The sequence below is a fragment of the Stegastes partitus genome, unplaced genomic scaffold (genome assembly GCF_000690725.1).
Source record: "Stegastes partitus isolate 25-593 unplaced genomic scaffold, Stegastes_partitus-1.0.2 Scaffold1079, whole genome shotgun sequence".
Lineage (NCBI taxonomy): Eukaryota > Metazoa > Chordata > Actinopteri > Pomacentridae > Stegastes > Stegastes partitus.
The window spans coordinates 216,170-228,215 of NW_007578810.1; the positions used below are offsets into that span (position 1 = coordinate 216,170).

General features: G+C 41.0%; 1 protein-coding gene across 1 annotated transcript in view; it reads right to left on the reverse strand.

Annotated features, from left to right (window-relative positions):
- Positions 1-1,361: 1,361 nt before the first annotated feature.
- lmcd1 (LIM and cysteine-rich domains 1) overlaps positions 1,362-12,046 on the reverse strand; it is an 18,496-nt gene continuing 7,811 nt past the window's right edge. Inside the window, exons 2-7 of the mRNA XM_008295834.1 lie at positions 11,196-11,284; positions 9,510-9,765; positions 6,308-6,457; positions 6,003-6,227; positions 4,953-5,171; positions 1,362-3,722 (exon numbers count right to left, since the gene is read on the reverse strand). Coding sequence (XP_008294056.1) covers positions 3,612-3,722; positions 4,953-5,171; positions 6,003-6,227; positions 6,308-6,457; positions 9,510-9,765; positions 11,196-11,284 — 1,050 coding nt within the window. The 3' untranslated portion in view covers positions 1,362-3,611. The remainder of the gene's footprint in view (positions 3,723-4,952; positions 5,172-6,002; positions 6,228-6,307; positions 6,458-9,509; positions 9,766-11,195; positions 11,285-12,046) is intronic.

Consider the following 12,046-nt stretch of genomic DNA (forward strand, 5'->3'; position numbering starts at 1 on the left):
GTGTTTTGCTGGATAGAACCAGTCGAGGTGAACCTGGATCAACAGGGTTCCTTTTTCTCAAAACCTGCTGTTGTTGCTACATTTTGGATCTCAATCTTTAGCTGGTATCAGATTTTAGACTATTTTTTAGAGCAATTGGGAAGGTAGATTGTGTTCTCTGTTCTTTTTGTTGATAGCACTTGTTATGTTGTGCTTTTCAGTTTCTCTGTCGGTACCGACTCGTTCCAACTCACCATTAAATCTGCAGTTGGTGAGGAACAAGATAACTGTGAAACCACCTTAAGAAAAGCAAAAGGTGTATCTTAGGAGGTGTTTGTGCTCATGACAAGGTTGGTGGACATTCCATTAAAGAGCATATTAGCTTTAAAAAATCGAATATGACGCCACAACACTGTTTGCGTCATTGGTAAAACCCCTTCACAGTACCAGTGACATGTAACTCTGGATGGCATTGCCTCGTCCTCCAGCTCTACCATGAGAAACCACGGAGGTATTTTTGACTGAAGAAAGACTCTAGGATGGACTTTTTGTACCTGTCAAAATCGGTAGCATCGTGTCTCAGAGTCCATCGATTATCTTCCACTTATTTGAGGCAGTAGCTGAAGCAGGTCAGTCCAGAAGTCTCTCTCCCCTTCAATCCCAAGGGGTTCCCAGGCCAGACGAGATATTTAATCCCTCCAGCGATTTCTAGGTCTACCCAGAGTCTTCTCCCAGTTCCTCTAAAAGAAGTTTAGAAAGCATCCTGATCAGATACCCAAACCACCTCAACTGACTGGAACCAATAAATTGGTGACTCCACCCCAAGCCCCTCACCCTATCCCTAAGGCTGAGCCCAGAGACTCTACTAAAGAAGACCACAAAACCTCCACAGAGTTGAACATGCAGGAAAATCTCCAAAAGAAGTCGCCCAAGAAGCATCCTGGTCAGACACCAGAACCACCTCAGCTGACTGGAACCACAAACTTGAGACTTTCGTCTCTGCTGTCGAAACAGTTTCTACTTTTCGGTTGAAAACTTTTCATAAAGTGAAATGCATGCCTCTAACTTTATGTCTTCTCTGTGGGTATCTCTGTCCTCACCAACCTCCCCATTGTTTATTGTCATCTTTTTTGCTGTTCGTCTGTCTTCAGTCTCCTTCAACGCCAGCTTGACAGGTCTGTCCTCCCTGAACCTGGTTCTGTTGGAGGTTTCATCCAGTTAAAGGTGTTTCTTTCCACTGACACCCAACAGCTGCTCAAGCAGAGTCTTTGGATTCGTTGGGTTTCTCTCTATAATATAATATTCTGCTGTCTTTACCCTTCAAGTGCCTCAAGACGACTTGTGTTGCGCTTTATAAATAAAACCGAACCACAGCACACAGATTCATTCAATCATTTTATTAAACTGGAAACTCCTCCATGTGAATAAGGACAATTTTGACAATACAACATTTTACTAGAAACTTTTTTCTGCATATTTTACCCAAAAATGTCTTTTTTCTCTTTTTTGACAGAGCAGATTTTTAAAAAATCCTTGTTCGTCACCGTAACCAGACAAAGATTTACATCTCGTTGCGTCACGCACGATTCACAGGTGCACTATTTCACAAATGAAGGCGCAGACAGTTTCCGCTCCACTTCCAGTTTTTTTGTGCTAAGCTAGGCTAAACAGAATCCACGCAAACTGCAACCAATCGTCAGCTCGTTGTTCTTGTATTTGTCTAACGTTGAGCAACACTAAAAGCTTTTTGTTTCTCTTTTTAGCAGCAATCAGTTCAAAAAGTAGTTTCAGGCTTTAAAAATAAAACAAAAACACAAGCAGAGGTTAGCTGACGTTAAGCTAGCTGATTATACGGATCGTATTAGTGAGCAAAAGTGCGGCTAGTTAGCTTCTGACTAGCGCACATTTAACTTCTGGCTAACTTGTTCTGAGCACAAACTAAGTAACTGCACTTTTAGCTGACAAGTAAAATGTTTAAAAGACGGTTTGTTAAGTGTTTGCGGAAAAAAACAACAAAACATTTGCAGCAGCTAGCAGCAGCAGCAGAGATCCATGTTCATAGAAGAGGTTAAATACCTAAAATAATATTAAACGGAGCAGAAAGGAGAATAAAAAGAAGGCAATGTCATGCTGTTAGCAAAATCTAATTTATTTGTTCATTTAGTACAACAAACCCTCCTTTTAGTGTTAAAAGGCAATTGATTAAAAGTTCCAGCTATTAATTGCTAATTAGTCTTTATCAGCCTTTAGTCTGTCCAGTTTTCTGAGGTTTAAGTCAACCAATACAATTATTTATGCCTAAAATAAATGTCAGCAAATCAAACGCAGCCCTGACGTATTTAGGATGGATATTCTTTCAACATTTTGGTGTTAAGATTGAGTTTTCATACAAATAATTACAAAAACATCACAGTCAGACACGTAATTAGTGTTGTTTTAGTCAGCAGGACTATTATTCTTTTAGCTTCAATCTGCACCGATGACAATTGTGCTTTTTTTTCTTCAATTTAATTTTAACAAATAGAAGAATAAGGCACATTAATGATATAAAAAATCTGCTTTACATGTAGAAAAATGTTGATTTTTTTATTTTTAAAAAAATGTAAATATTGTTGTGTGACACATTAATTTAATTGTTCCAATGAGCCTCCAGTTACAGGCAAAAATTAGGTAATAGGAAGGAGATTTTTTTCAGTGTTTCTCTTCAAAATCCAAATTATGAAGCAGAATTTTGGGATTAAAACGATTTTTGTAGACCCTGCTCTAGTTTTTGACCTCTTTTTAAACACCAAATATTTTCAGGACAGCTGCAGTTTCACCGTTTTAAACGATGAGAATTTAAATTTACACATGAAGCCTGAAAAGAATTCAAAATACATTCAAATATATGACTTCCAGATGATGATAAGCGGCACAAAACTGTCCAGACGAATAAAAATAATCAAATTATTGAGCTTTAAAGTACATTTTTTCCCTCAACACATTGAGTTTGCTCAGTCCTCGTGGCTGTCCTGTACATATATGATGTAGAATTTGAAATATTTAACTTTTTTTCTTATTTGAAGACTCGTGATATCTGCAAAACAAACACCACAGTGATCTAAAAATGGAAGCCTGAACTTGGCGATGCAGTTGAAAGCTCTTAAACTTGTTTGTTCATTTATTTATTTACGTGAGCCGTAATATTTCTCCTTTTATTTGACCGTTTGCTTCCTCACATGTCGGGCCCAGGCCTCCACACCAAGCTGGAAACATCTGGCTCCCGTCACTGTCACCGCGTTAAGTGGCAGTAAATCAGCCAGACGTTCCTCTAAGCACTTTAAACACTGTTGTGTCGAACTGAACAGCTTCTTAAGAGCCTCGGACGCCGGTTCGGCTCGGCCGGACGAGTCTCTGAGTGTTTCGCTGTCAGTTAAACGTTCTGAGCATTTTAAACACTAATAAATCAGCTGCACATTTAGCATTCAAAGCGCTAATATGTCACCTAAACATGCAGTTTGACGTGTTGGTTTGGGTTTTGTTTTACCACCGTTGATGTCGATGTGATTCGCCTCCCTCTGGTTCTGTTTTTTTTTTTGTCTTTTCTTTTGAGCAGTGCTAAAACATCTGATAACTCGACACCACGTCGTGCGTCAGTGTTTGCAGGGCGCGTCCAGGGTTTGTCCGCACTTCCAGCAGCAGTAATGTTGAGAATGAAACGTCCGTCCGTCTTTCGCCGTCAGATAAGACCGGCAGAAGATCAGCTGAGGAGGTTCAAGAACACAGAATTAACAGTACAGCAAAAAGAAATGCTTTTTATCTAAGAACGTGTGCAGGACTCAGATATACGACAGTATTCTGTGGATCAGGTTACATACGGGACATTCACCTGTCTGCAGTCGCTGTTTACACCTGATCTTGTAATAAACCTTTATTTAATGTGTATTAACTTAATGCAACATCACAGACTCACCGTCAGTGACTTAAAGTGAAGGAGACACTTGTACCAATACATGTCGATGTATTTATGTGCTTAAAAGTGTCAAACATTGAATTCACAAATAAAGTAAAAAAAAACCAAAACATTGTGCTGTTTATTTATAGCATGAATAATCTCAGATTAAATTATTTTAGATTAGATTAGATTAGTTTAGCTCAAAATAGAATTAGGTTAGAATAGATTGGTCACATTAGATTATACAAGATTAAATTTGATTATGTTATGTTAGATCAGATTAGATTAGATTAAATTAAATTAGATTAGATTAGATTAGATTAGATTAGATTAGATTAGATTAGGCTAGATAATGCCAGATCAGATTATGTTAGATTAGTTATGTTCCGTTAGATTATATTATATTAGATTAAAATAAATTAGGTTAGATTTTGTTAGATTAGATTAGATTAGGGTAGATTATATAAAAATTACATTATGTTGTATTAGATCACTTTAGATTAGATTAGATTAGATTACATTGCATTGCATTACATTACTTGAGATTAGATTAAATTAGATTAGATTAGATTAGATTAGATTAGATTAGGCTAGATAATGTCAGATCAGATTATGTTAGATTAGTTATGCTCCGTTGGATTATATTAGATTAAAATAAATTAAATTAGATTTTGATAGATTCTGTTAGATCAGATTATGTCAGATTATATTAAATTACATCATGTTGGATTAGATTAGACTATGTTAGATTAGACTACATGTTACTTTGGCATGTGACGGGTGTTTTGTCCTGAATTAAAGTTTGGACAAGTTGGTAAATCAAAGTTATTACAAATATTTTTTACTAAATTTCACAGCAATCAGTCTGATAGTTTTAAAGCATATGTTGTTGGCAGGTGGCCGTTAAATAACTCTCAATACTCTTATATGTCCTATTTACTGTATGTAATAAATTTGATTATTTTCCTGTGTGGTTTGACGTTACTATATTTCATTGCATTGCTCTTCACAGTTTTGTCTGCAGGACTTGAAGTCTCACCTCGTCGCAGCCGGAGCATCGCGGCCAAACCGTCTGACAGTAGTGACGCCCGCAGAGCAGCTTTTGATTGGACCAGAAGTAGACCAGGTCGGCCAATCCCTGGCCGCACTCGGAGCACACGAAGCACGTGGGATGCCACAGGGCGTCATGGTAACCGGCGCGCTCGGCATACACAGCGGGACTCTCCTTAGCAACCTCACCGTGGCAACCGGTGCACCGCTAGAGGGCAGGAGGTGGAAGTGAAAGGTCATGTTGTTGCAGCTTGTGTGAGCACAGAGAGCAGGAGAGGAGCTGACAGATGAGTTTAGGCTGAACTGAAGCTCAACAGGTGACATTAATACACAGTAACACACCCAGTCCTTGTCTACTGGTTTACATTAAAGTGTCTATTGCTGCTAATGTTAGCCACATTAGCCACACAATGTGCTAACACTAAGGATTCTCCCTGTGTTGTGGGGACATTACCATCAATATTAACAGTTAATCCACTGGGTGGATGCTGGGAGTGCATGAGGACTCTTGTGTTCACTCTTACAGCCAGCAGCAGAACATTTGTTGGGTTTTACTCGTAGCTCAGATGTTTTAGAGTTTAGCAGAAGCAGCTGTAGAGAGTAAATAAACCTGGTGGACTGAGAGGCAGCTGCTCGTTCTGATTGGTTCACCTGGAAGCAGAGAGGGGGCGGAGCTACACACATCTTTTTTCCTGATTGCTGTTGGTTCTGTAGTTTATTTGTAAGAAGTGACTAAAATTCTGACACGCTTGTAAAGCCAGGACGCTGTCTAGTGGAGGATGGACCTGAGCAAAGTGTCCTGATGTTCTCACAGCTTTTATTTTTTTAACACCTTACAAGTTTTAAAGACGATGAAAACTGGGTTTTCACCAAATGGGAGCTTTAATGTCTTTTTGAGGTGACTGTAAACTCCGCTGCCTGTGGACTCCTGTATTTGTTTTCCCTTCAGTTTGCTTCTTGGTATTTTCTATGGCAGCAGGAAGCAGCTCCCCATGATACCAACATAACCAGGATTTAATCTTCAGAGTTATTCACTCACGTATTCAGTCTTGCTGTCGTCATCCGTTCCATTGGTGGAACCAGCAGCCGAGGCGGCGCTGCTGTTGGTCGAGCTGTGGTCCTGATGCTGATCCTTCTTGGCCTCCTTGGCCGTCCTCTGAACGGCCGCCTCCCTCAGAGCTCCACCCTCGCCGGGTAAGGCCACCTCCCCGACTCCCAGCGCCTCCTGCTTGTACTGCTTCACAAACAGCAGCATGGAGGAAATCTGCAAGAAGACGGCGGAGACGTCGGAGTCAACTCTGAGCATCGGCATGTGTTTCTGATGACCGCGGCAGAGTGCCTCACCTCGTCCTCACTGGCCAGGCTCAGACACTTCATGGGGTCCTGATCGTAGGCAGGAAGCTGGCTGAGGAGCTGCCTGCGACGCTCCACAGCTCCGTCGGTGCCCGAGACCGGCCGTCGACTCTCTGGGAGGAGCTCCATGTACTGCATCGCCTGAGGAGGTCGGAAGGTTCTGATTAGATTCACAGAAACGTTCAGACTGAGCAGCACATTTCAAATCAGCAGGCTGATTTAAACACGTGGAATTTTTATATTTTATGTTATTTCTGCAAATGTAGACACGCTGATGTCGCCACCTTCAGGCAAAGACAGACATAGCTCCTGATATGTTCATGTTTTAATGTGATGGTTTGGACGTTGTATTAGTAAGAAATACTCGTTAAGCAGAATGTCAAGTTAAATCAGCATATTGGGGATACAAGTGAGGCATTTGTGTGTCAGCAGGATTTTAAATTTGCAGCCCAATTAGATGATGAAGCTTTTTTAAGCGATTTTTTATAGTGTTGAGTTGTTTTTAATTCATAGCAATACATCATGTTTTATATTAGTCAGCAGTGTTAATAGTAACTCTCCTCACTGTGAGCTGAATGCTCTGTAAAGAGCGATAAACACTGGGTTTTACTTATTTAAAATGTATTTATGAGTTTATTTATGTTTTGTTTTTTGTTTTTTTAACCCCCTTACATGACTTGACTGCTGTCTTTTACTGTAGATCCATAAACGCTCAAATGATGGAGGTGCAGCTGTTTCACCTGAGCTTCAAAAATCCAGTTTTATTCACCTTTTATCTGATATAAAAACAATCTACAGCTCAACTCACTTTTATCTTTAAGGCATTTTTCTTTGTAATTTCGTCTTTTTTTTTTTTTTACCTCCAGCTTTTCTGGTTTTAGCTGATTTATTGGCTTTAACTTTTCAATTTGTTTTATTACGTTTTATTAATTTGCCTCGATGTAGTTCACTGTTAAATCTGAGTTTGCATAAAAATTTAACAAATAAAACATTCTCAGATGTAGTGGAGAAAAGTGCAATATAGATTAGAATTAAATGGAAAATACCTCAAAATAAAACGTCCTTATTTACTTAAGCGCAGCACTTTTTCTTAACAATCACTGTTTTCACTTCTGTTGAGAGTTTTAGTCAAAAAATTAAAAAAAAAATTAAACTAAAGCTCATTGTTTGCACCTGGACAGATATTCTGAGCTTTGAGGGTCGAGCTCTAAATCTGTTTAAAGAATCTCTTCATGTTTATAAGAAACGTGAATATCTCCTCCTATTGCTATGAACCTTTGTGATCAACCAGTTTACATTTAGAAATATTAAAAAAGTCAACTTCAGTCAACCTGTTGTTGTTCCTGCATTTATCTGTATATATCCATGATACCGTGGGTTAATTTCAATCTTTTTCTCTTCTTTTTGACTCTTTAGTTTCCCACGATTAAACCCTGAGCTCATCCAACACGTGTGAAGTCGTCATGGTGCCGTCCAGGTGTTGTCGGTGACACATCAGCGTGTCGTCACCACGCCGACATGGTGACTAACGGCTCTGAGCCGCGCCTACAAACAAAAGAGTTGCACTGAACAAGCGAGATGCTGAAGATTTTCTAGAAGCACATCTGGAAAATAGCCTCGGTCGATGTTGCGTTTGGATCTGCCTCTGCAAGCCGAGCCGCAGCAATGTCTGTCATCACTGTAATTACAGGTTGTGAAGCCTGAAACGTACCTCGGTCTGTTTTTAATGGACACCAGACAGTTCAGTGCTGAGAGAAGACTGTGAAATCTACGTTTAACATGCATTTTAACTCAACTGAATCAGTGAAAAAAGTGGGTAATCTCAGTTGTAAACCTGTGGGGGTAAGAATAAGTTATAGCCTAACTGATCTGTATTTGCATTTATTGTATTTTACTAGAAAAGGGAGAAAATATGAGCTGAAACAGTTCACTCATACGAGGATACTTCCAAAAGTTCACCTGGAAACAATTTTGGAGCACAACTGTAAATTATAAAGCCTTATATGACAAGGCTCTATAGCTTATGAGAATGTACACCCAACCTTCATCTTCCGACTTCTATCTGTTTCCCTAAACTGAAACCCTATGTACGTTGCCGCCATTTTCAGAGTGATGATAAACTCATGCATGCTGCGTAGGAGAACTTAAGACGTGACTTTCATCTATGAATGGATAGAAGCCTGAACATTGGTGGACCAAGTATATTGAAGTTAAAGGAAACTATGTTGTACAATAGTGGAAGAACAATCTAAGAAGTTTTGAAGTACCCCCATATAACGTGGTGCCGTCATCATATAGGGTTTTATAGTTTGCAAGGTATGTATACCCAACATGCACCTTCTGACTTCTATCTGTTTCCCCAAACTGAAATCCTACTTGCGTTGTCGTCATTTTCAGAGTGATGATGAAGAGGTCATGCATGCTGTTGAGACGTATCTGGGGGGCCAAGCTGTGACCTTCTTTCATGAAGAGTTGGTGAAGCTTGAACATCGGTGCACCAAGTGTATTAAAGTTAAAGGAGACTATGTTGGAAAACGATGTAAAAACAATCTTTTTCCTGTAACTACTCGTAGTTTAATCATTTCTTGAAGATGTTCCACCTCTCATCCAAGAGGCTTCATCAGTCCTGACTGACTAGTTGGGAGTTCCAGATACTTCTATCCTGAAGGAGCCATTAACACTTGAGGAGGGTTGAGGATGAAATCCATTCACACCTCACCACCAAAGATCTTAACGAACCCCACTGTGGAGGAGGAGCAACAAACCCCCAGTTGAAACCGAAACTCACTAAAAGTTCTAATAACCATGACCTGGAGGACTGAGAATCTTCACAGACACTTTTTCCTCTAACGTTTTCTGGTGAGGCCGAGAACTTTTGAAAGTATCCTCCAAATAAAGTGGTGCTTTCGAGGGCTTTCGACAGCGTAAACATCCATCCATCCATCCATCCATCCATCTACCCATCCATCCATCCATTCATCCATCTACCATCCATCCATCCATTCATCCATCCATCTATGAATTCATCCATCATCCATCCATCCATCCATCCATCCTCCATCCATCCATCCATCCATCCATCCATCCATCCATTCAACATCTGGTATTTTCAGTTGCACCAGTTCGGGTCAAAGAGGCCAATTTGCTGAAGCATCTTCCCAGTTACCAACTTCATAAAGAAACTCCTTCTCACCAGTTTCTGGTTGAGGCCGGCCGGCGCCCAGTCGTACGTCGTGGTGTTGAAGGTCGGGTCTTTGCGTGACACCACCGGATTCGTCACGATCATCCGGTTCCTCTTGTACATGCGAAGGCCGCCGCCTCCTTTGACCTTGGCTGTCAGATGGGAGCAAGGCGAGTCGGCCAGCAGGCGTCCCATCCGCTGGTCGTCCTCCGGGTCGCCACCGGGGGCGTGTTCGACGGTGCTGCGGCCGCAAGCTGTGCACGCTTTCCTGGACAGAGGAGAGAGGAGTTAAGCCCCCGAACCACAAAACCTGATAGCAAAATAAAGCTGCAAAATTAGCCAGAAAGAGTCAAAATTCCAACTTTCTGGTGGTTCTTGAACTAATCGTCTCTGATGTCTGGTTGCATCAGGAAAAATAACTCCATCTAAGATCAGTCGTGTGTTTTTGTGAGGGTGTGTTTTGTTTTTTTGTCTGTTAACAGTCTAGAGCTTTGCAGGAGTCTGAACCTGAACCTTCATACATGACCTCGGTATGGTCCCTGCTCGGAGTGATTAGATTTTGGGGTCAATATATGCATCAGTGACCACTACAGAGGTCAAAGGTTCCCAGAAACACCTCTGTCTGAAGGTAAATGCACAGAAAGACATAACATAATAACTTAGGAAGACACTGGAGGCCTTTAAACTGGTGATGTAACATATGACCTTGAGAAAAAGGTCAAGGTCACGCCGAAGGTCATAAATCATCACAGATTTTAAATCCATTATAACTTGGAAAAGGTTTAAGATAAACATAGTTTCTTACTACAATCAGACAGGAACCCATACTGGTGATGTCACATCTGACCTTGGCTGAAAGGTCAAGGTCAAACTCAAGGTCGTACATCTTAGGGGCTTAGCTGTAGGCCTAAATTACAGCAAAACTCTTCCCCTCCATGCAGACTACCTCTGTTACATGAGCTCTTGTTACGTTGTGGATCATTTTTAGGCAAAACCAATCTTAAGCAGGCGAACAGTGAAACACAGAATCAGGTGAACATGCATACACTGGGCAGCTGTGTTCCTCTACTGAGCTGACGCCTCGCTGGTTGTACATGGTGATGTTTAATCCAAATCTCTAATTTCTACTTTAGTGTCTCACTTAAAAATTCAAAAATCAATTCAGTTCAATCAGATTTCTGCAAAGCGGAGTCTTTTGCTTCAGCTCTCTGTTCTCTGATTGGAAATCTCTTCTTGGAAAACCACCTTAAATGTACACAGCTGTCCATTTATCTCACTGATGACTCAACCAGCAGAGCTCGATGTCCATGTCCAGCTGTCAGTGATCTAACATCGTCCACCAGAGAAGCTCCTCATCCTCCCTTCATAACACGAGGCTCTACGTTACTCTGCAGCTACTATTTTACACTTTCCCCCTTCTAAGAGGTCAACATGCACACATTTCCTCATCATTGGAAGTGCTCTCCCTGTGAGAAACCCTCATTGCAACCAGGTGGAGCTGCTCCCGTTGCATCATGGGATCCCTCTACAGACAAAACATCCTAAACCAGCCGTTCGCTCCTCGTCCAGCCAACACCCATCTGATCCTCGCTCGTTGTTGCTTTACGAGCCGTGGGAGGACTGAGGCTTTTCAGTTTTTTTCAGGCAGAGGGAGAAAATGAAAGAAAAAACATATAAAGAAACGTGGGAGTTCAATACCTCCAAGAATGTGGCTGAAACCCAGAGCAGCTCTCCTGACAGACGAGGCACACGGCGGCGGTGGCGGCGCTCTTCTGCTTTATGGACATCTGAGAGGAGATAAGACGGCGAGAGTGAAGCTCAGCGGTGGAGGACACGTCTGTCACGTCTTATGTTTAAAGCAAACAGTTTAATGGAGTTTCTATTCAAATCTCGAGTCACAGCTTAAGCTTAAACATTAATTTATAAACATTATGAGGAAGTTCTGCAAAGTTCTTGTCGTGTTTCTCAGCTGAGGGACGTCATACAGTCGCTGTCGGACTCATTCTACTCTGTTCTGTCTTCTATTTATTTTCTACTTCTAGAAGCTGCATTTCCTTTTTTGTTCTGAGCAATTTCTGCCACAAGAGTTTTCTTCAGGATGCATGAAGTCTCATCTAATCTCTTAGATGTTTGCCAAACTGAGAACCTTTGCTGTCATTTGTGGGAAAGGTTTGAAGAGTTTTCCAGTTTGTTTCCTCAACAACGTCCCCGAAACATCCTAAAAATATTCGACCTTTTATTCTGTAAGACGCCGTTTGTCATTCGAGGCCTTGATGTTGTCGTCTGTGCAATAAAACCCAATAATCCTGAGAGACAAGCGTCGCTCCTGCAGGGAATAAACGAAGGTTTCACCAAAAAGAAAAGAGTCGGAACCAAACTTGGTGAAAACGTTTTTAAAACGCTGACAGACGTGGGGAAGGAAACAAGTTTTCTAACAGCCTGGAGTGACGATAACGATGAAGAGAGAGAAAGAGGAGACGCTGTTTTTCTTTTTTAAACAGTTATCAGAGAGTCAGTGTGGGAGGAAGAGCACACACACACACACACAC